Raw genomic sequence first — 26,053 nt, forward strand, 5'->3', positions numbered from 1 at the left:
CCACTTATTTCACTTTGATATTATTCAACCCAAAAAGAGCCAGTTACTCCAAACCACCAGTTTTCTTTAATTTTATATTTTCTATTATATTTCAAACACATAATAACTGAGCAGAGCCTAAGTACAGACATAAACTGAAGCCAATCATTTCACAAATAATTTAAAATTGTTCTGCGTTGGCTGAAATGTTCTATGTTATCCCAGTATTACACGGATTATTTGAGACAGTGTCTACTTAACTCAATAAATTCGGTAAGAACATGTTCTAGCTAACCTTTTACACTCAACTGTAATCCCATTACTATCATCATTATATGAGACAAGCAGGGAACTATATGTCTTATGGGCTACCCTATGTGACATGAGTATAATGAAGAACCATTTTGTGTGGTTCATGAATTCTAATCCAGAAGTACCTTGGATTGGAGGATAATATATTTCACTTTCAAAATGACTCAATTTTGGAACTTTCGATAGCCAAGTCATTTTAAGAAATAGATCAATCATCCTTTATCTAATTTTATAAGAATACATTTCTTCCACAGACAGTTCACCGACAAGGTGAATATTATTCTTTTTACTTGTGTAGGTGTATGAATGAAGAAATTCTGGAGCCAGGATATAATATACTCTGAGACATCAACATAATAAGTTATTTGCCAGGAATAACAAGTTAGACGCCATAGTTACCAGGCTCCTGGAATGCACATGCAGACATACATATATAACCTGCACCATATAGGACATGGAAGGAATATTTAGATATTGGAAATGGATTTTAATACCCAGTAATTTTTATAATACAAAGGCTTTGCATATTTAAATAATCATCCTGCAAATTAATTTGTAAAATATACCCCAAAAATATTGTCCCTCAATTATAAATTGTTTTATATAGCACCATCATATACTGTAGCGCTGTACAAAGGGTAGACAGGACATTACAAGTTGTATATAGCATAGCTGACGTCAGAGGGCAGTCCCGGCCGCGTCCCACAAGGGTAGGCTCCGGGTTGTCGGAGCCCAGAAGTATAGGCATATAGCTAAAGAGAAAATTTTCACTAAATCAGTATTTGTTTAAAGAACTGTCACATTCAGTATATTCCCAATTCCTATATATACCATATATTCCTATATAACATACAATATACAGTATACAGTATCTCACAAAGTTGAGTAAACCTTTTTTGTATCATTCAAGTAATAATCAAAATTTGGACAGCTATGTTGGGGTGTGCTGCTAGACCTAGGGAGTTTTGGGTTTAATGTTACATGTGAGCAGAACAAGAGGCAGGATTGGAGGCGTCTTACCCAAAGAGCCACCTCGTGGCACTCAGATTCATAGCTTTGCAAGGTGGCCACATGGGAGCTGCAATGAAGGTCTGTGAAGCAACAGGACATATCTTCTTTACTTGTACTGCTGATCAGGGGAGATCAGGGGCTCTCCCTAACTGGCCCATGAAAACTATTCCCCACAAAAAGCAGGACAATGAGAAAGTTATGCGGGACAGTGTCAAAAAAACAACATTTGGGAGGTATGCATCTTGTTTGAAGAGATGTTCCAGATCACTGCTTTACATAGGAAACAGTCTCACATACCTGGTTGCAGATGTAGTCAAGGAGGTATGTTTCAGCTCCCTACTTGGGCTGGCAGTAGGATTCTGAATACAATGATCGCTGAAATATTATGGGCATACCTGGGAACTTCCAACGTCAAGCTGCTCTTCTTGGGTGGTAACTTGTGAGAAGATGGGTCTAGCCAAAAATGTGGGTGGGGTTAGCTGCACAAATGGGTGGGGTTAGCCCCAGATATATATAATTACATAGGTGTAGGAGGGAATTGGGCAGGAAGTGGGCACGGCTAAAAATCCTTATTGCAGAAAATTGGGCAGTAAATAAATATAATATGTTGTCAGAAGTTATAAGTTTCCTTTAAGTACAAAACAATCTACATCACTTAGAAAAGGGAAAAAAAAAAGTTCTATGGTTCCAACATTGGGATTCCCAGGAGATGCAAACTCATTTGCGTTTAAAAGGGAAAAAAAAACAAACAAAAATCATTTCCAGCTCAGGACTACCCATGCACAAGTCCAAACTTGCATATTGGAAATGTATTTTAGAATTTATAGTTAACATTCCTCCTGCACATCTTTCTACACTATACTAAAGTGATTAACAATGGTTTATAAATGCCATGCCTGTCCAAAAATATACATATATAGTTTTCTGTTGCCGAAGATAAATCTTCTAAAATATTAATATCCTTTCAGATTCAAACATGAAACTCCTGGTTTAAGCATTTTTCTGTTTTATGAAGGGAGTACTTCATGAAGGACAATTGTATTTATGTATTTTTTTAATGTAACTCATAAAAAACATAAAAAATGATTTTAATTGCTTGTTTTATTTTTATTTGCAATAATCATGAAAGTGAGGCGCCACTTTTACAATATGTGTTTGTTACTTGGCAGGGATATTTACAACATGATCTTATCATCTGATGATGTGTTACATATGTGATTTCAAAATATATAATAAGTAAAAGCTTCTAATTTCACTACACAACTTGAAGACTTTAGAAAACTATTTTACTCAAACAGATCTAACGTCCCAGGCCGCCTCCTTAGCAAATAATGCATATTAAATCATTAATTTGTAAGTACTTTAATAAGTATTCTACAAAATGTTAAAAAAATAAAGTACTTACCTTTAGGAGAAGCTGCAGGAGGACTTAACCTTCACCCCGCTCATTTCACATCCTATGTCTGGTTAGTGGTATCTGAGGACTAGCCACACCCTCTGTGCCACTCGACCAGAAGAAGAAGATCTGAAGGCCCTATCTTGGCAAGTTCCCAGGTATGGTGATCAACAAACACTGATTAACCCCTTAATGACACTTGACGGTCCCGGCACGTCCCCTAAAAAAGGGTTAACGATAATTGATGTGCCAGGACCGTCATGACATCAAACGGGTACAGAAAGCGATCTACGTTCACTTTCTGCACCCAAACTGTGTTGCTGTAATGCCTCAACGTCGAGGCATTCAGCAACACCACGATCGGCATCAGGGGCCATGTCTGGCCCCTCCCGGGGCATCAACGTCCACCATACACTGTATGGCGGCGGATGCCCATTTTTTTCAATGGTGTCGCTGAAATGCCTCGATCAAGAGGCATTCAGCGACACCGAACTCCCACACCAGGACACGCCAAGCTCGCTCCGGAGAGCGGTCACAACCGCTACTGCGAGTGATTTTGCCACTCAAAAGATGGCGGCGGCCTTTAAAAAAAAAAAAGTAGAAAAAAGCCCAGCTTTCTAATCACAATGTGATTAGTAAAATAAATAAAAAATAATAATAAGAAGAATAAAAATAGTTTAAATGTAAAAATAATGTTCCACTGATGTCACCATCAGGGGAACCTTCAAGTTCCAAAAAAATGTAAAAAAATGAAATAAAAAAAGGCAAACAAAAATAATATATATAAATATATTTTTATGAGCAAGTCCTAAAATTAGCGCTTTAGCTTAAAACAATTCTCGCATGGAAAGAGTTAAAATACTTTCAAGTTAAATGCCCATAGGGTGTCTAATTTTAAAAAAGGTATGACTTGATGGGGAAAATTGAATTGGCCGGGTTCAACAATGTCCCAATTAACACCGGGGGTAGGATGACCACACTTGTAATTTCCATTTTGAAAAATGCACAAGTCCCAAATGTGGCCTTTTAGCCCCCCAAACACCCATGCATGTGGGGTATCACTGTACTCAGGAGATGTTGCTGAACACATATTGGGGTGTTGTGTCACAGCGACATATACCAGGACCTTTTAATTCATACCTGAAGTAAAATGTGTGTGAAACAAAAAAACGCAAAATGACTACCACAAAGTTTGACAAAGACTGGTGGTAGAATTAGTGCATGGAAAGAGTTAAAATACTAGCATTTGAAATACCCTTGTTTTCAAAAATATATGGTTTGATGGGGTAAATTGCATTGGCCAGCTTAAAAAATACCCAATAATGGCACATGGGGGGAATAATTACCAGATTTGGAAAAAATGGTTTTGAAATAGCAAAACACTACTTGTACTTATTGCCCAATAATGTGCAGAAAAAAGCAAAAAAGCATAAAAACACTGGGTATTTCTATTTCTAGAATCTATTTAGCATTTTTTTCATTAGCTTTTATGGATGAGTAAAGTTAGCTAAACACGAGCACCGCAGAAATGTTAAAACAGCCATTATCACAAAGGATACAAAAAATAAAATCAGCCATTGTCACGAAGAGGTTAATATACCCAATGTACAAGAGTAATGCAGGAATAGAAATAGGAAAAGGAGAGCCCCTTGTGAGATCCTTCCCAGTTTCAGTGAGAAGCACCTTTGTCTAGCAATAGGATTATGGTCCGAACTCAGGGGTCTGCTTTTTGCTACTCTTGCTTGCATGATTTTTGTATATTTTTGTACTAGCAACTCACATTTTTGCATGTTTTTTGCATTTTTTGCATTTTTTTGCTCACTTTTTAGAGATTTTATTCCCATGTTTATTAAAAAAGGATTAATAAAATCAATAATAAAAAAAAAAAAACGAGAAAGAGAACAAAAGCATTATTTTAAAGGTCGTGCTAGTAGTATCTGAACTCCTACATAACGTTACCTACATAAAACTAGCAGGGAGACTAAAACGATATTATTATGCAGCTTTTATTTCATGAGCAACAAAATGAATGATTTTCCAAAGATGGCATACTCAGCATTACTCTCGCTGCTCAAAGATTCAAATTAAACGATCCGTTGAGCTCTTTAGTATCTTACGCAAATAAACCTAAGTGGATTTGTAATTGTAGTCTTCCATCTTAAGGTTTAATCACATAAAAACAGCATATAATCTTTTAAGCTTGTTTTGTTTCAATGATGACAACAAATCAGTGTATATTTTTGAATCACATGACAATTGAATAATAAATTGGGACTATTTCTTTACCACAAATGTAATTTATCGAAACAAACATTTCTCACTTACGGCTGTCTGGGATGAAACCTACCCCTCGATATACCGTATTGGCTCGAATATAGGCCGCACTTTTTTCCCCCACTTTAAGTTTTTAAAGTGGGGGTGCGGCCTATATTCGGGGTCTAGCGCCCGACGCCCGGGACATGCAGTCCCGGGCGCCGGGCAGGCAGCGGGGTTAAGATACAGATCCCCCGCAGCGGTGCAGGGGACCTGCATCCTTCTCCCCGATACGCTCAGACAGCCTCCCCTGCCAGCACTTCCCACGGGGGGGGGTGCCGGCACGGGAGGTTATCTAAGCGTTTTACCTCTGCCCACCCCCGACTTACCGGAGCAGACTCCCGGGTGTCTTGCGGGGCCGGCGGGAGACATTTACGCAATACGCAAATGCAACTTCCGGTAACGGTACCGGAAGTTGCATACGCGTATTGCGTAGATGTCCCTCGCCGGCCCTGAAGACACCCGGGAGTCTGCTCCGGTAAGTCGAGGAGGGGGGGCAGAGGAGGACAGCGGCAGCGTATCGCGGGGAGGGAGGACAGCGGCAGCGTATCGCGGGGAGGGAGGGCAGCGTATCGCGGGGAGGGAGGGCAGCGGATCGCGGGGAGGGAGGGCAGCGGATCGCGGGGAGGGAGGGCAGCGGATCTCGGGGAGGGAGGGCAGCGGATCGCGGGGAGGGAGGACAGCGGCAGCGTATCGCGGGGAGGGAGGACAGTGGCAGCGTATCGCGGGGAGGGAGGACAGTGGCAGCATATCTCGGGGAGGGAGGACAGTGGCAGCATATCTCGGGGGGGAGGACAGTGGCAGCATGTTTTTTTTGGTGCTTTTTTAAAGAAAAAAAACTTTTTCTTTAAAAAAGCACCAAACTTTTAGGGTGCGGCCTATATACGGGGGCGGCCTATATCCGAGCCAATACGGTAAATGACTAGCTTTTCCTGTGTGTAAGGCTAGCCCCACTTCTGCCCTGGGAAGTCCACTATGCAATGGCCTATTTTCGTATTTTTTTTAGACTGATATTTAAAGTATTATCTATAAATATACTTTGCCAAATATTTGTCTGTATATAATAAATCAACATGGTCAATATGCCTTGTTTACCTGAAAAACAAGACCTTCGCCCTTTTGTTCTGGAATGTTGATCACTAAATTCTGAATTCCCATTTAGATAATTACAGATGATTCAGTAGCAGAAAATACAAATCTGATTTGTCGATGCCTTATCTAAACACTTATAAGTCCTTTCTTATATAAACTACTAAAAATAGAAACTTCTAAATTGCGCTTAAGCGATCAGAATGTACGCTGTCCTTTGAATGCAGCCGTTGTGATAAAATTCTTTAGCAATATAGTATCATTCTGAAGTAGTCAGTATAGGTCTTATTGGAATGAGTTCATTATATTTTTGGTGATGCAATTTTCCATTTAGATGCCAAGCTCACTTTTGCAGGAGTGGCATACATGATATTACATTTTTAATTATTACGTACAGAAGATCATAAGCAAAATTCCTTATTTGACATTTAAGAGCAAAGTGAAATGGCCTTCAGTCGTATTTTAATGACAGTTTAGAAAAATAAATATACATGGAAAGAAAAAAGGTATTTTGATCCTGATATTTACTTGATATACAGTACTGGTATAGTTTAGGTGGTGCGTCTAGAAGTCTGTTTGACTCACAGACAGTGGATACGTTCACTCCAGGGTGGGCTGAAATGGGGGGGGGGAATTGCCCCCAGACAGGTTCAAAATTATTCAAACAGGGCCAGTCAACATGAGGGACGGGCACTTATATAAAAGAGCATCTGCCCACAAGCAGCTAGAAAAAAGGTTCTGATAAAGGTTCTGTTTGTGTTAGTGTGTGAATGTATATGTGTAAGCATGTTGATGTGTGTGTTAAAGTGAATGTGTAAATGTATATGTAATAGTGTGTATGTTAGCTACCACTCTTTACTTGTCCCGACGTTAAAACAACTTGTCAGTACGTTAAAACAACTACATTAATACCATGATAAGGGCTAGACTGTTGGTGGGCGGTCCCCGCTCACGTTGGGGGAGTTTCCGCTGACGGCAGCGGGAAACACCCTCATTTCAAGGAACAAACGGGCGGGGAGCGGGGCGTGTCAAGACCCTGCTCCCGCGACCCGGAGGATTCGGGTCTTGACCCGGAGAACCGGAGGAGCAGCGCTCACCCCGCAATCTCCGAGTCAAACCCGGAGAGTTCCCAGGTATGCTGAATATGCATGGATGCACTCTGTTTTTATGCTTAGGTAGCACACAGGTGGACATAGCCAGCCGGTGGCAGCAGCTATTGGATATTCGCATGGCATGCAAGATGGCTAGTCCAGGCCTGACCCTAATCATGTAGGCATGCAATCTAAAAGAAGTTTGAATACATTAGATGCATAATTTGTTCAGGCTTTAGTATGTTGGTGCTTTCTACTATTCATACAGGGTTGAGCTAGCCTGGGAATAGCTTTCAAATTTTCATCTTGGATATTTGCTATTCTCTCTGAAGGACCCTATCACCTATGTGTTTTCATACACCTCTGAAACCTCTGTGGACACATTAAGGGACAACTCATGACTGACATTTGCTTTGTTGGTTGATCTAGGTAGGAAACACTAGGTATGATATAAAAATAGATACATACATAGGGAATTAGTTTAGGCAATGAATGAATTTTTCTGTATTAGTGGAATCACAATTTATATTAGAGATAAAGTGACATTTTCTATATGTTTTATTTTCATAATGATGCACAATATTTTTATAATTGCAAATTAAAACTTTTACACAATAAAACACAATTCTTGCTGAATTCTAATCTCAATTCCCCCCCCCAGGAATCAGAAAGGATCGTAGGGGAGGACGTGTGATGAAGCATAAACGGCAAAAAGAGGAGCAAGAGCAGAAGAGCGAGGTTGACACCTCAGAGATTAGGACAACCTCAATCTGGGTGAACCCTACAGTTAAAAGCATGAAACTGAGCCCAGTTTTATCCTTAACAGCAGATCAGCTTATCAGTGCCTTAATGGAGGCTGAACCACCAATTGTATATTCTGAGCATGACGCCACCAAACCACTTTGTGAAGCTTCCATGATGACCCTTCTTACAAACCTCGCAGATAAAGAGCTAGTGCATATGATTAACTGGGCAAAGAGAGTGCCAGGTAGGAAAATATGAAATCATTTTGTTACTGAATATAAAACAAATAGGTAAGCTTCCAAATAGCACAGATTGTTTTTTTTTTAGTTATGTTTGTTGGACTGGCATCTTATAAATAGACACAATTATAAACATTTCTATTAATCAAATCATGTACTTGAGAACATATTTCTGTTTTAAGTTAAATACTTTCAGTGCAGGATGCATAAGAAATACGAAGTATGAATAATAAAAGAATAAATGAGAGTGTGTAGGTTTTTGGAAACTATTTGGCCCCCTATTAGGCTGAAGAGGTAGCCTTACACATAATAAAGTCTTGCGTTTTATGAGTATATTTGTATACACCCTTAATATTAATTATATTCACATATTAGTGTTGCAAACTTAGAATGAATGAGTTGACTTGGCGTTCTTGACTGTTATTTTGTTGAGTATGATGGATTCCTAAGCTGTTTCTTTATTGGATAAAACTTTATAGGATCTTAGATAGAGTTGCAAATGATATCCCTTATGTTCCTACGTATACATAGATCCCAAGGGTCTAAGGACTATAGTCCAGTATTGTTTAATATGGCTTCTAGCCAGACCCCTATCTTCCAGCATAACAACCTATACTGTAGTGTCCTAGCCATAGCCCCTACTTTAAAGCAAGAAAAGTATCTCCAGATGGAGAAAGACTTATGTTGGTTAAAGCCTCTTCAACCCGCATGGAATTAAGGGACCCCAAAATGAATATGGAAATCCATCCCACTTAGTTGTTACATAATAGACAATAAATAAATGAACAAAATTAAGAGTTTTTTATTTGTATTAAGTAGTCTGAGAACATACATATTGTTATTTTATTACATTGCGTCTCCTGATAATATGTCAACATACAATCTTTTAAAACTTCACTAGAATGGAACACTATTCCAATTTTCCAGTTGAGTTCCAGTTCCCGAGATTCATCTCAATCTAACATCTTCTTATGGTTTTCCAGAATGGGACGCTCCCACACAGCATAGCAAACATAGACTTAAAATGCACTGGTCAAGGAAATTGCTGTAATTAATTTCAATGTCTTTTCTGCTTTGATGTGGCACTATCCACAATTTTGGGGAAACGTTCCATCTTGGCTTTCACCCAATGAGGCTATGTATAGAAAATTAGTGGGAAAGCAAATAATTTATCTTTTTAATAAGATGCAAGCGGATTATGCTAATGTTTTATCCAGCGCTGATACTTCAACATCTCATTAACCCTTGATTTTGCTTTTATTCGGGAAATGATCTCCCTTGAATTAGATGCAAGAGAAATATGCTAATGTTTTATCCAGCGTTGATAGTTCAACATCTCATTAACCCTTGTTTTTGCATCTGTCGGAGAAATGATCTCCGACATTCTAGAAATGACACGCAATGAACTGTGGATATAGGATTAATATCTTCGGCAAATTATTTTGCATGTCTTGCAGGAGGGAATAATTAGTTTAAGATTTAAAATGTCTGCAGGTGTTTTTGTCTGAGACTCATTTTGTTTTCTAATGGCTAAATGCAGTGACCAGACCTTGAACTTCTTGGGCTTAAGCTTCAATCTTTGGGCACAGCACATTATGTTCTGGAAAGCTTCTATTTGTAGACATGAAGCTGTGTTAGTCTTCAAGTTAATTTTTATGCTTTCATTTCCTGCTATGTTAGAACATAAACTGATGTTAAGATGCCATATTTTTCCAAATTACACAGAGTTTTTTCGTTTATGTGGGCTGAGCAACAAGCATATTGCACAATTGAAAAACAAAATTAATATTGTCTTTTTTAAATTGTTGGAATATAGTTTAATTTATTTCATTCCGAACATACACATAAAACATCATTTTCACTGCTAGTTTATACATTCCATAAACAAGTTTTTCATCATCGAAAAACCGTATTCTCTAAAATGCTTTTCATTTGTTCTTTAACAAATGTAGTTTTTATATTTGTTATGCCCTTTACTTACAGGTGATGTTCCATATTTCCATATACTCAACACATTAATTATGTACTGGCATTTTAAGGAAATAAACTATAGCAGGTTTTGGAGGGCTCCTACCAGCAGCAATTTATATTATAAATTATGTAATTACATGATAAAAATATCAACTGTGAATAACCAATTATTGATAATGTACTAGAATAGATCTGCCAAGAATACAATTCTAAAGACAAATTGTGTTGCATTTTCAAATATAAATACAAACCAATATAAACACAACTGATGTGCATTCTGATCTTTAGTTATTTAAAATATATGTATATATACAGTGTATATATACACCGATCAGCCATACCATTATAACCACCTGCCTAATATTGCGTAGGTCCCCCTTTTGCCGTCAAAACAGCCCTGATCGTTCGAGGCATGGACTCCACTAGACCTCTGAAGGGGTGTTGTGGTATCTCGCACCAACACGTTAGCCGCAGAAAATAAACAAATAAAGTGATGCACTAATGTTTATAATAAAGAACAGAAAATACAAATGTGAAAACCAGACATCACCTTGATTAATAATCAAGTATAATCACAAAATAACATCAGCGCACACTGTAAATATAACCAGTAAACCACGGTGTTTTTTTGGTTATATTCACCGATTTTTTGATTATGTTAGCAGCAGATCCTTTAAGTCCTCTAAGTTGCGAGGTGGAGACTCCATTGATGCATCCTGGTTCCATGTGTTCTCCAGGTAAGCGCCGCACCCGGCCATCTACGTGATGTAAAAGAAAATGTGATTCATCAAACCAGGCCACCTTCTTCCTTTGCTCCGTGGTCCGGTTCCTATGCTCACGTGCCCATTGTAGGTGCTTTCGCCAGTGGACAGGGGTCAGCATGGGCACCCTTACTGTCCTGCGTCTATGCAGCCCCATACGCAACAAACTGCAATGCACTGTGTGTTCTGACACCTTTCTCTCAGAACCAGCATTAACCTTTTTTCAGCAATTTGAGCTACAGTAGTTCGACTGTTGGATTTGACCCCACCGACAAGCCTTGAGCCTTGGTCGTACATGACCCTGTCACCGGCTCACCGCTTTTCCATCCTTGGACCACTTTTGATAGGTACTGATAACAACAGACTGAGAACAACCCCAAGAGCTTTAGTTTTGGAGATGCTCTGACCCAGTCGTCTAGCCATCAGATCCTTAAGCTTGCCCATTTTTACTGCTTCTAACACATCAACTTTGAGGACAAATACTATATGGACAAACGCATTGGGACATACCTCTTAATTATTGAATTCTGGTGTTTCAATCAGACCCATTGCCACAGGTGTATAAAGTCAAGCACCTGGCCATGCAGTGTGCATTTGCAAACATTTATGAAAAACATTTCTGAAGAGCTCAGTGGATTCAAGCATGGTATATAATAGGATGCCACCTTTGCAATAAGACAGTTTTTGAAATTTCATCTCCGCTCTATATTCCACAGCCAATTGATAGTGGTATTATTGAAAAGTGGAAGTCTTAGGAACAGCCCCCAAGAAGCAAAAGACCACAAAAAGTCTTAGCTCCGAGTGCGAAGTGCAAGGTGTGTAAAAGTCACCAATGCTCTGCTGATTCCATAGCTGAAGGGTTCCAAACTCCAACTGGCATTGATATCAGCACAAAAACTGTGTGGTTACGTTATGAAATGGGTTTCCATGGTTGAGTAGCTGTATGCAAGCCTCACATCACCAAGTACAATGCCAAGCGACGGATCGAGTGGTGTAAAGCACGCCGACTCTGGAGCAGTGGAGAAATGAATCACGCTTCTCAGTCAGTCTGATGGGCGAGTTATTTTGGATAATGCAATGCTTCCAACTTCGTGGCAACAGTTTGGGGAAGGCTCTTTTCTAGTCGAGCCTGACTATAAACCCGAGCACTAAGCAAAGTCCATAAAGACATGGTTGGATGAGTTTGATGTAGAAGAACTTGACTGGCCCGCACAGAGCCCTGACCTCAACCCCATTGAACACCTTTGGGATGAACTGGATTGGAGATTACGAGCCAGGTCTTCCTGTCCAACATGAATGCCTGACCTCACAAATGCTCTCCTGGATAAATGGGGAAAAACAAAAACACTCCAAAATCTTGTGGAAACCCTTCCCAGAAGAGTGGAAGCTGCTATAGCTGTAAAAGGGGTGACCAACTACATATTAATGTCTATGTATTTAGAATGCAATGTCATAAAAGTCCCTGTTGGTGTAATGGTCAGGTGTCCCAATACTTTTGTCCATATAGAATCTGTTTACTAAATTTCTAAAAAAAAAAGGTGTGATTCCTATTTAGCAACTACCAACAGAAAAAATTGTATTTTGTCCAAAAAGAAAAAAACACCGCTTGAATGATAATGAAAAGTCTTTGGTGTTTATGTTTGCTCACTGCTCACCGGCAGTGAGAGACTTTCTATTATAAAGGCACTGGCATTCTTGTTTCTTTAGTTATTTAGAACAGTGGATAGTTTTTCAGTGTTTGCACGTTTTTCGAGAGACCGACATAACATTATGTTACAGTTTAAAACCCCATATAAACTCACTATGTACATGATTACCCATGTTTACCCATTAATCTATCTCAACCTAAGTACTAAGTAGCTAATGATGATAACTGCAGGACAAGAAGCTAGGTGTGCCACATTGAAACACAAATCTCGGCTTCTTGAGGAAAGATTTTACATTAAGTATTATTGAAAATATTCTATAGCATGTTAATTTTTAGTAGGTAAAAATATTTGGCTGTTACAGAGCTTGAAACCAATGGATTTTATGCTCATCAGTTTTTATTACCAAGAGTAAGTGATTGTATGGCAATTTATGATTTGTGAAGAATATGTAAGTCTCACAATTTAAAATCTATCAACATTTTTGTCAGGTTTCAATTATCTATATTTTACTTCAGCATAAAAAGTGACATTTACGACAAGAGAAGATATATCTCACGAAATGCATCTGCCATAATGACGTACATAGTTTTTTAGCATAAGCTGCTAAAAAATGCATATGTCAGAGGGATTTTGCATACCCCCAATATTTCAGGTATATGTCACCTGTGGGGTATGACAAGGAATGGGGATGGCCCCAGAAGAGGAGAAGAGGGCAGGATCATCCCGAAGGTTGCAGGAGGTGCTGCCACCCAAACGCTTTACCTGAACAGCAACCTCATGAGGCTTGAGTCGCAAGGGGCATATAGGAGCTGTACAGGACATCTGTCCTGCAATAGCCCAGACCTCCATTGTTCTTTTTTAACATCGGGACTGCAGAGCAAGACTGCTCTATAACATAAGGAAGCTCTGTTCACTTTAGATCCACATAACCCATAAAAGTTTCATTACATATGATGGAATGGAGATCTGGGCCTTCTCCGGCCCAGATCTTTGTGATTAGCTCTTTCGTTTTGCTGCACTGTGCAGAATGCCAGATAGGACATCCTGATTCTATGCACCATGCAGCCAGACAAAGCAGATCTATGTTGAAGTGGCCCAGATTTTCAGATTTCCAGAAACACATGACACAAAGTGACAAAAAAAAGTTTAGGGAGGGTAATAACCCCATTATTAAATGCAGTATATCACACGTTGGCTAATCCAACAGGTTAATCTGCTCCTGAATAATAATAGTTATTATTTACTCAGTGCTCCTAAGATGTGAATAATATAATTTCTTTACACTTAATGTTTCTCAACATTTTATGCAATAGAATACTGTCTGTCTTACATTTAATTTTGGCATGCTATTATTAATTATTATTTCGAACAAATGATCTGCAGTAAATGACAAGTTGATGAGCTAGTAACTCTACTGAAATGTTCTGAAGATATGTTTTTTTTCCATTTACTGTATTATATGTTTGAGATACTAAATAAACACTGTTTTGTTGTCCTAGGATTCATGGACCTAACACTGCATGACCAAGTCCATCTTCTAGAGTGTGCATGGCTGGAGATCCTGATGGTTGGTTTAATTTGGCGCTCAGTGGACCATCCTGGAAAACTTTCATTTGCTCCCAACTTGCTGTTAGACAGGTTGGTGAAATGTTTTTTTTATTTTAGCTATGGTTGCTCAAGCATTAAAATAGTACCAAAGAATACATTTGCACTTGATTGTAGTAATAAGGCACACAAATGCTTTTGGCATCCATGCCTTTCATTTATGACATCAATACAGTATTTTACTCTTTGTTTAACATCACACAAAGAAGGTGTTCTGGATGTATTTAATTAGTTTGGGGTACCTACCTTTAATATCTCTGGAGCATGTTGACTGATATCAGCCACCTGAGAGGGAGAGGATATCACCAGAAGCTCCGTCATTTTGCCATAAGTTCACACAGGGTTATCTTAGGGCAGCTTCCAGTGATGTCCTTTACCTTGACGCACCAATTGAGGAGAGGACGTCACCGGAAGCTCCGCCATTGTGGCCGAAGTTCGCTGGTGTCAGGCTCTAGCAGGACTAGTTGGGAGCATAGAGCAGGGTGGCCAAGCAGGAAGCCAAGTACAAAAGGCAAAGTCCAAGAGGCAAATCCGAATCAGGGCAGGCGGCAAAGGAGCAACAACGGGAAACAAGCCGGGTCAGAACAGGAGATAAACACGATGTCCAGGAAACAATGCCAAAGTCAGGTGCCAGGAGGTCAATCAAATAGCACGAGCTGAACACGAAAGGGAATTGGTCTGAGCAGAGCAAAGAGAACCAGAGGGCTCAATAACTAAGCACTGAATGTAGGGTGTGCAGGGTTTTTATAATGATCCACAGCTCTGACTCCCAGGGGTTACTGCCCTCACCTGTGTGGTTATGCAACCTCCCTAAGGGATTGCCAGCCTCCCTCTCTGCCTCCCCTATCTCCACCAAAGGGATAGAGTCCACGGAGGCCAGGACACGCCCCCCCCACAGTCCCTACCATGGGGGGCGGGGTCACGGTACAAGACCAACTAGAGGCTGGCGACACGGCCTACCTTGCAATGCAGCACGCCGTGCAGCAGGTGGCCGTGACGGAGTGGTGGCGCGCAGTGTGGCGGAAGCCGGTGCAAGGGAGGATGTTTATTTATGTTTTGCTACATTCTCTGTGTAAAGAAATATCCCACATATACAACTATGGGTTGGTGGGCAGTAAAGTTTTTAAAAAAATCTAATGGAAGGAGTACAAAGGATTTGGAATACTTTGAACCATAATCTAAGGTTTTTTTCACAGAGCAGTGCAATAGGATCAGAGATCCCTTTTGTTTTTTTACAGGCCCTCAGGGGTCTCTTTTGTAACTATAGGGTGACCTCGAGGATGTCTTTTGTTAAGTTTGCAAAAAATGAAAGATAAAGAAACTGTTTCTTTCGTTTCTTCATGAGGTGGTGGTGGGAGGGAGTATCTGTGTTAGATACTGGCCTATTAGCAATTCATGCAGTACAGCAATTCTCACCATATTGCAAATTGTACAATTGTTTAGGAAATCTAATCAATATTTGGTGTGACCACTGTTTGCCTTGCACAAAGTCAAGGATTTTGTAGGTAAATAGTTATGTGTAGGACTGTAGACACATTGCTCTGCCAAGTAAAGTTAGTGAAGCATATTAAAGGCACATCATGCTTACTTCCTTTTGCAATCAGAAGATGTCCAGCAGAGCCATCAGCCTAGCATTGGTAGAAAACAGTGGGACCCTGGTCCACTCAGAACTGGTCTTCACGGAAGACTTGCAGCCATACCACCAAGGTGGAAACAAGGCCAAGCAACTCAAATATTCATGAAAACACATGTACTGTGCTCTGGACTGATGAGTAAACATTTTAAATATTTGGCTGTAGCGGAAGGCAGTTTGTTTGCCCAAGGACTGAAGAGCGGTAAACAGTGACATTTGGTGGAGGTTCCTTGCAAGTTTGGGGCTACATTTCATGGAGTTGAGGATTTGGTCAGAATGAATGGTCTCCTCAATGATGAGAAGTATATCATACAAAACTACTAGGAAGAAGCATGATTGTCCCCAAATTTGTTGTGCAGTATAACAACAACCCCAAACAAAAAAGCAAAATCATCAGCATAAAGAAGAACATAGAGTCCAGGAAGTTATGTCATGGCCACCACAGAGCCCTGAGCTTAACACCATCAAGTCTGTCTGAGATTTCATGAAGAGAAAAGAAACAGAGGCTGCCTTAATCCACAAAGGAACTGTGGTTAGTCCTCCAAGATGTTTTAAAGAATTGATGCAGTTTTGAAGGCAAAGGTCCTACCAAATTATTGATTTGATTTAGATTTTTCTTATGTTCACTCAATTTACATTTTGTTAAATGATAAAAATAAACTATTAACATGTCTATTTTTGAAACCATTCTTAATTTACAGTCCCCCCACAACACACTCATTTGATATGATATATATATACTATGTTTATTTCCAATGTATATTTAAAAATAGTGTATTTTAAGTAGACTTTCTAGGTCAAGAGGATGAAATGTGCTGTCAGTTTTATGTATTTCTGTGTTCCTTAATTTTAGTTTCAGTAGACCATAAAGAGTGCTTTCTTGTCTCTCACTCCAAGTACTCTATTTTCCACAAATGTATTTTTCCTTGATAGTCTTTCTTTAATAAGCTCTTGGAGCTTTCTCTAAAGACACCTCTACAAATGTCAACTGCTCATAGTGTCTCTGTGTTCAGTTTTGAAAGCTATCCGTATCATATAAGCTTTTTCTTCTCCTGATATAAAAGATTTGTGCATCTCGGTCCATAAAGTACTTTGTTTACTGATATAAAAAGATACAGTTGTAAAAGAAAAAAAAGAAAAAAGTGTCAGAAACAGGCAGGTGGCTAAAAGTTACTAGGGCTTTCATAAAAAAATTATACGTAAAAATGTTCCATTTGCTTAGTAAAAGAGGGGCTAGAACTACTGAGATATATTCTTTTTTCTATGTTACATCCTTTAATTAAATGTTATATTTTTATTAAAGTTAAATATTACAGGTATAAGGGTTATTTACAGATTCAAGGCAAGCATTTGTTCTAGTATTAAAAAGACACAACAACTAAAACAAATAAACAATTATTTTATATATATATATATATATATATATATATATATAACTATTAATTATATGAGTAGGTGATTTTTGTTGTACATAATGTCAACAGAGGTAATATAGCCTTAGAAGGTTTGAAATAAATTTGTGACAAGCAAGTAAGGGAGTTCTTTAAAAAAAAAACACAGGTAAAATCAACAGGTTAAGATTTTGCAAAAACTTCAACTTGCTACAATTACCGAAGTCTATTATTTTGAAATATGTTTTATATTTTTATAGGAGAAAGGTTGGTCACAGCAGGTGAATTATAACAATGAACCTCACAGCAAACACATACCCCCTGCCTGAACCGTCCCACTAAATGGGCAATTACGGGACTGGGAAAAGAACGTTTCTCACCTTCCAATACCGTTTTCCATGGAGTAAAATAAAGAGAGGTGTTTCTTTATAGGACCAAATATTAATTTTCATGGTTACAGGCAGTGTACCGTGCTAGCCAGGGCCAGATATATTGCTAAATTGCGACTTTGTGTGGATAAGTTCATCTGGAGTCCAAAACAGCCCTGGGAGCCAGGGACATTAATGAAAAAACTTTGACTTTAATGTTGTGCCAGCATCTTCAGCAGCTCATGCTAGTTTCATAAAGTTATTTTATGTTAGGCAAGGTGAACACTAAAATGCTTGCACTTAAATTAAAAGGTGCAAGTTGTTCCCTTGCGACTTTAAGAGAATCATCTCCCTTAATCTACTTGCCAATGCTCACCTCTACCTTGATTCCTTCTCGCTGTTGTTCTCTGCAGAAGCCACTCTCCAACAATATGGAAGCCAACTGTACACAGTGAGCAGGGTTCATGTATATAATTAATTTACATATTTTTTTTTCTTCCTAGTTAAGACAACAATGTGTTTAAAAAAAAACATGGTGTTTTTTTCGTTCTAGGAACCAAGGACGATGTGTAGAAGGATTAGTCGAAATTTTCGACATGTTGGTTACCACCGCCACTCGGTTTCGAATGATGAGGTTACATGGGGAAGAATTTATATGTCTGAAATCTATTATTCTTCTTAACTCTGGTAAGCATACGTTGTGACAGAAAAAAGAAAAACAAGCTACAAAAAAGTATAGCCATGTTAATACTAAAAAGAATTTGTTTTGCACCAAATGTATGTAGTCCAGTCCTTGCAAGGATCAACTATGTTCAAATGTATGGTGGATGGGCTAGGTTCCCAGTGAGGCGTATTCATTAAAGGGTGACTCTGTGAATGTGGGCAGTTAGGTCATGCTGGATGTGATGGACCACAGTAACTACCAATGCATTACACGTTTTGTCTGACAGGTCTGTTTTTTATATATGAAATGATGATAAACAAGACTTGAGTCTCCTTGGTCTGCCTAGAAAGTCTGAAACAGGCACCATGGACAACTTACGGTGGTTAAATCCAATTTACCACTTTATTTTGGTAAATACTTACATATAACCTTTTAAGTCTCACAAGGTATAGCATTTAAGACTACCCAGGACTCTTCTTTAGGTATAATATTAATAATATGACTGAAGAAGAGACTTGATTGTTTCAAAAGCTTGCAATCCATAATATGTCAGTTAGCCAATAAAGATATCCTCTTTACCAAATTAGCTACTGTAGGTCTCATAAGGAAAATATTTTGGTCCTTTTTTTCTAAAAAAAAAATATTTTGCAAAACAGCTTTCTCTTGGTGATGTCACTCTGACATCACTGGCATCCCTAAGATACATATGTTTTGAAATACATCTTACCTTTATTCTTAAGTAAGATTCAAGAACACATAATTTCCAGGGACTGAAGAGCCATTCAGGGAAATGTCCCTTGAAAACATGAGGGGGTGGCATCTGGTCACAAACAGGCTAATCCAGGACTAGGACCACATTTTACACAAGTGCACTATAAGCATTGCAGGGATATAAAATATAATTGGCTGTATCCAAAATAATTAATTACAAACTAGATTTTTTCTAAACATCTTTTGCAATTTTAAATTAGAACGGCAACTTTAATCACAACTGAAGTAGCTGATACATTTCTTTTTAAATTCCCAATCAAACTCTTTAGAAATATATTCAATATATTTGAAAGGTTTGTCCTCTGTATGGTGATTACCATAGCAACAATATTTTGTCAAAGGTTTTAATATATCAAATATAATAAGGCCATGCATTTTCTTTCCAAGGATAAACGTAAGGCCAAAAGCTTGTCCAAAGGATTTAATTTGCCTTAGCAATATAAATTACAGCGTACAAATACGAACGAATGTATGTGAACGAATACAATTAGGGTACAAGAAAATGAACATTATGCGGAAAACCTGAAATTTTATTTTTTTTATAGCTATTTATTCATTGGAGTTTTGAGTAATAATTGTTTTCTGTTCTTGAAGGCAACATAAAATACTTACCTTTGATAAGATTTTAGTGGGTTAAAGGTTGGTCATGGAAAACTGTAGGGAAAAAAATACATTATATAAAAGGTCCACTCCAGTCCTATTTTTATGTGCTTTTTGCATTGACTCCAATGCATTTTACTGCATTCAAGTATCAATGGGAGTAGTAGCAGCCCTTTACACTTAGTTTAGTGACTTTAATTGGACTGCTACTTAGCACATACAATAAGTTAACATACTAACGCTTCCTTGTTTTGGTAGAAGCAGCTGAAGAAAATAGACTGATTTTCCAACCTCAGTAACTACGCAATTTATTCTCCAGTTTGCATGCAGTAAAATGCATTGCAGTCCTTGCAAAACTGATTTCAGCATGCATTAGGAAATAAAGATTTTGGGGTCTAGACAGTTTCTTTCAAGCAAATGAGTTCCTTTTATTTATCAACACCAGAGATGTTTGCCATTTGTAAAGTCATTCCTGCTACACTAATTGACCAAAAGTATGCAGACTCCTGATCATCTCATCTGAGCTTGTTGGACATCCCATTCGATAAACACTAACAATATTGAGTTGCCCTTCTCCATTTTGCAGCTGTAACAGCCTTTACTCTTCTAGAAAGGCTTTCCACAAGATAGTGTGCCTGTTCAGCCAAAAGAGCATTTGGAAAGTCAGGCACTAATGTTTCACAGGAAAGGCCTGGCTTGCACTTAGCATTTCAATTCATCCCAAAGGTGTTCAATGGGGTTAAGGTCAGGGGTCTGTGCAGGCCAATCGAGTTCCTCCAGGGCAAACTTCTCAAACCATGTCTTTGTGAACCATGATTTGTGCACAGGGACACAGACATGCTGTTATAGAAAAGAGCCTTCCCCAGACTTGGCAATATAAAATAGCCAGAAATGTCTTTGTATGCTCTAGCATTAACATTACCCTTCACTTGAACTAAGGGGCCTAGCCCAAACCCTGACAAACTGCCCCAGACAATCCTTCCTCCACCAATCCTTACATTAGGCACTATGCATTCCAGTAGATAGCATTCTCCTGGTATCAGCCAAACCCAGACCAGTCCAGTCCAGTGGCGGTATGCTTTACACTCTCCAGCTGACATGTGGCATTGCAGGTTAACTTAGAGTAAGTGTATAGTGTTAGTGGTAGGGACGATCAGATTAGGTCACTGGCTATTTATTGATAACACCAATCATGGATCAGTTACCTAAAGGTCAGTAATCACTGATAGATAGCAGTTAATGAGGTTAAAAAATGTTAAAAAGAAGCTGAATGTGTAAAATAACGTGTAAGTAACAAATTTAGGCCAATGATACTGATCAGTGAGACTGATCAATGACCCGTGACCTAAAGTGTCACTCTTCAGCTATTAGATAGTATTTAGTATTGTAATTAAATATAAAATAATACAAATATTTATTTTTATTAATGTGTACTTACTGTATGACCTTTATAAGTCCTTGGCATTCTCTAATACCCTTCCTATGCATGTTTAAATTTGGCAATTTTGGTGTACAGATACATAAAATACTGTACATACATATAAATGAATGCTCCTATTGCATGCATCTCCGTAAGTACATGTTTTTGGCAATAGTGTCTGTCGAGATTGGGTAAGTGTGAGTTACTTTATGTAAACTTAAAAAATAAGTATACTCAGAGGTTAGCCCAGGGCTCCACGAGAAAAGATGGCCCTACTTGGCTTGGGACGGCTAGCTTGTCCACCTCTATATATTTATCTATATGTGTGTCTGTGTGTTTTATGTATGCAGTCATATCAGCTAAATATTTTTACATCACAGAATAATTAATGTTTTGGCCTTAAATAAGCCTGAAAAGAAAAGGCATTTAGAAGGCATTATATAAAGATGTTGAAAATCCATCACACAAGTTGTATTACCTGGCTAAAATTAAAGCTGGCCGATTTGATTTAATGACAAAATGGATTGTCCAACTTTAATGTTGTAATGGTGCCAGATATTTCTATTAAACACACAAAAGACTCTTTATATTTTGGAATTAGCAATCACCAATTTACCTACTTAGTTTTTCAAAGTCTGGATCTAATTCAAAGTTTTGATCACTCTTCCATGCGTTTTTTTGTTTTTTTCTGTGTGCTTAAAATATTTTCAGATCATGTGACCCCTGATAATTCTATTATACGGTATATATTAAGATAAAATGACACTTTATGCTCAAAAAATGACATTTTTGAGATAATAGGACAATGTTTTCAACATGTCCCTGAAATCAAGGACAAGGTTCTTGGTCCTCTTTCTAACAAACATTGCTACTGGTGCAACTAATTAAATAAACTAACTAAAAGCACAAGCGCCCAATGCAGCCAGATATATTAATGTAGAAAAAAACGAAATAATAGACCTAGATTACACAAAAAAAAAGGGATTAAGGAAGTTAGGAAACAGGTAAATTACTATAAACAAGTGAGCCATTGGTTGTGGTGATTGAGCAGATAGGCCCACTTTCCAAAATGTTTTGCATAGGTCTTTGACTTCCGGTGTTTGCATGATATCCATCGTCAACACACTCGTTTAGCTAAAAAACGGAACAATTCACAATGTATATTGCGTGTTTTACACATAATTATTTTTTATTCCAGGTGTATATACTTTCTTGTCTAGCACATTAGAATCCCTAGAGGACACTGACCAAATTCACATTATTTTGGACAAAATAATAGACACATTGGTTCATTTTATGGCAAAAAGTGGACTTTCTCTTCAGCAGCAGCAGCGGCGACTGGCTCAGTTGCTTCTTATTCTTTCGCATGTGAGGCACATGAGGTAAGGAGACACGGATTGCGCTACATTAACTATTAAATTGATCAGTAACTTTTCCTTACAGTAACTTACATTTTGCAAACTTATTTAATGTTGTTTACAAAGTAAAAAAACCAATTTGTATGTTTTAGAAACATACCTCATCTGTATGCCATGGGAGCAGTTACGTTAACTTCCTCTGAATGGAGGTTAATGAGAGGGATGAGGCATCATTCTCTTGAGTAGAAGCCATAGCTACAGGTAGTAAAATAAATATAAAAACACCTCATACATTCCTGCAAGGCTAGGGAATCAGATGCTTAGGTCCTCCCCACTGAAGTGAAGCAACTTGATGGAGTCTTGATTGTCCTTAGAGTGCACAGCATGGTGGTATCTTCTGGCAAGATTGACCGATGTCCCTTACTCTGCAGGAAAGAGCAGCTCCTTTAGGTAATCCATGTCGTGTCACCCTAGTTAACATGTACTAAAAACAACATTTTTGATGGAAGGCTTAAAGTATATGACAACATTAAAGAAAAAAGACACCGTATTTCTTACTTTTAATTATTTTCTTGTTTACATATTTATGAGGTTCTTAAAATAATTGTTCTGTTGTCTTTCTGGACCGAGACCATTGGACATCTGTGGTTTTAGAATGGCAGATGCCTAGATAACAATGACACAAAAGAACCAATTGGCCCATCTAGACTGCCATTTGTGCGTCATATTTTATTATCCCTTAGGATGTCTTTATACACAGCCCAAGCTTTCTTGGATGCCTTAACTGTGTTTACCTCTTGTGGAAATGTCCTTCTTCCATCCTCTAATAGTGAAACTCTTCATTCTATTAAAAATGACGTCCCTAATGGATTATACAGTATTTAATCAGACTGACTCTATTTTGTATCTTAGCTAATTCGCAGTACAACTCTAGAAAGCTATATAATCGTAAGAACACTTTTCCTTTTCAATAGACACATCAAGTAGTAAGCTCTAGATTGTAAGCTAGCTTGAGCAGGACCATCCTCACCTGTTGTTTCTGTAAGTCAAAATGTTATATACTACTTTTGTCCTGTCTACCCATTGTACAGCACTACAGAATATGATGGAGCTACATAAAACAATAAATAATGATAATAAAAATATGTTTGAAAAAGCTATGTAAACAAAATGTTCACTATTAGAGAGGATTACAATGTATTAATAACATGATATATTTGGCACGGATTAGTAGATATCACGCACTTTCTTTGGCCCTACCCAATGTGATTAATCACTGAGTTAAACACTGTGAAACACTGTGAAACACTATGGTTCTCAAAGGATTCCAAAACACATAAGATGGCATTCTTGATAAGGTTATAATATTTACTAAATGTGAAATGTGGACACCGAGGAACAAACTGTGTTTATTGCATTTAGAATAATAAGTGTTTGAGTCACGCATGCCAAAACACAGGAAATCTCACCAGGCCTAAAAGTCAAAAGAAAACAAAACGATGAAAGATTACCGTTTTAAAACTCTCCATTTAAATAATCACCAATGCTATACAGCAATATGATTACATACTCCCATCCACAGGATGTGTCGGTACACATGCCGATTGTATAAAGGTTATGATGCGTGACAAAACCGTCGTTTGCTTGCCAACTGCTCTCAGGCTTCTCAACAGTCACCACCAAGAACAGAGATAGAAGTAAGAAAGAATGAATGGCTTACTAGGAATGGTCATCATCCAATATAAAACAGATATTTAAATGCTAGATTCAAGATAGTTTGATTTATCTTTTAGTTCGCATGATCAGTTTAAGTCAGCCAAGCAGAATTTTGATTGACAGGCTTACCTTCTTGATGACCTTTAACATGAGCTCATATCTCATCCCCCAAACACTGGATATAATATAAATATTTTACAACTAAACTAAGGGCGCAGTAATAATTTAAATGATTAGCTTCAGACGCCTTAAAATTATTAGAAATCCATCCTCCACTTTTCACTTATTTTGCATTCAGACACTGCTGCTGTATAGCTTTAGTTACTTTTTTAAGAGTTTGTGTAGAAGAAAGTTCTCTCATCTAAGATCATGTTAACAAAATGATATTGCAGGTGGGGATTAGTTAAAATTCATGACAAGTACTTACTATATGCCTAAAAACTTTCAGGGTAAATACCGTTTATCTTACATGGAGATTGATTTGTTGATGCTATCTGTAGCTGCTTATGGCCTATCCTGTTGGATGGTCCAATAGCTGATTTCCCATTGTGAACTGAGTTATATGTTTAAAAACTGAAACAAGCCACGGACATTACACAGTGAACTGAAAAGACTGATAACTGTAACTCAAAAAAAAAGAATCAGATGATGCACGTGGTAGTGGAGACTCCAAACCACAGAAGAACTTCTACAGAATGAAACCTCAACAGCAACATGAATTAAGAAAAGCAACATATTTTCATTGAGACATAAGGAAGTTTGCACTTGACGTGTTTTGGGCTTCAGTGCTTAATCATAAGCGCTTAATCAAACCTTCTCTCCTGTCTTTTGAAGTTATGTTGTTTAACCTTTCAGTAAAACAGCATATTCATGGAACAAAATATAGTCACCAAGACATTCTGGACTTAAAGAGATTCATTTTTCAGATATAACCATGATGTACACTTTTCCATAAGGTGACCAGATCAGCCATGTCTTCCAGGACACACATCATTTTTACATATTGTCTATACATCCCACACACTGCAGGGCAGCCTTATATCTGGGCTGGTCAGCAATATGTAAAAATGATATGTGTCTTGGAAAACATGGCGATGTGGTCAACCTACTTTACCAACTGGTTAACTAGTTAGGCTTTGGCACATAAGGCTGGTCATTTTATAGTGCACCACTGTATATATAACATCTAAGAATATTCCTAAACAAAGCCTATATTATCTTGCTGTCTCATATCCCATTGCCAATATGGCTGGTCTTAAAGTGAATGGGGTACTGACAAACTAACGTACAACGTGGCTGCTATACTTTGTGGGGGAATAGGAACGGCTGCACTGTTGGCTGCTCACGCCAGCTGTTTTGGAGACATTTTGTTATATACTTAAGAAAGCTCTGCTTGCCATTCAAGATCATTAGCAGCTATATTGATAATTTGTGGATTATTCGTTGTGTACTTCCTGATGACGTTATTTGTCTTTGCAGCAATAAAGGAATGGAGCACCTGTACAGCATGAAGTGCAAGAACGTGGTCCCGTTATATGATCTACTGCTTGAAATGCTGGATGCTCATCGCATGCACACACCAAAAGAGAAACTTGGTGTTCAGGAGAAGGAAAGCCAAAGCCCCATAACAAATGTACCTACTGCTTCAACATGCTTGCAGTCTTTTTATGTTAATAGAGAGGAAGCAAGTTTGCAAAGCACAGTATGAGAATGCTCATTTTTTTCTTTTTTTTTTTCTTAATTGACCATACATGGTCATGAAATTCCCAGCAGAATACTACCTACAGTCACTATAGTCGGTGCATTATATAAGCTGACAAATGCTGCATATATATGTATATATACACACACTCCTGTATTCATCTATTATCATCATCTATCATCATTTCTAGATTAGGATTCCATTGTTTGCTTGTAATTCTTCATAAAAGAAGAGGAGACTTGCATTACGGGACTCTCTATCCAGTACTTC

The 26,053-nt window shown here is 38.1% G+C and overlaps 1 protein-coding gene across 2 annotated transcripts in view; it reads left to right on the top strand.

The window, feature by feature from the left end:
• The window catches only part of ESR1 (estrogen receptor 1), a 61,857-nt gene extending 36,068 nt beyond the window's left edge, over positions 1–25,789 (top strand). For both annotated transcript variants that reach the window (XM_053461381.1, XM_053461382.1), the window contains exons 4-8: positions 7,853–8,179; positions 14,055–14,193; positions 18,106–18,239; positions 22,206–22,389; positions 25,561–25,789. In XM_053461381.1, coding sequence (XP_053317356.1) covers positions 7,853–8,179; positions 14,055–14,193; positions 18,106–18,239; positions 22,206–22,389; positions 25,561–25,789 — 1,013 coding nt within the window. The remainder of the gene's footprint in view (positions 1–7,852; positions 8,180–14,054; positions 14,194–18,105; positions 18,240–22,205; positions 22,390–25,560) is intronic.
• The last annotated feature ends 264 nt before the right edge of the window (positions 25,790–26,053 follow it).

Source organism: Spea bombifrons, chromosome 3 (assembly GCF_027358695.1).
Source record: "Spea bombifrons isolate aSpeBom1 chromosome 3, aSpeBom1.2.pri, whole genome shotgun sequence".
Taxonomy (NCBI): domain Eukaryota; kingdom Metazoa; phylum Chordata; class Amphibia; order Anura; family Pelobatidae; genus Spea; species Spea bombifrons.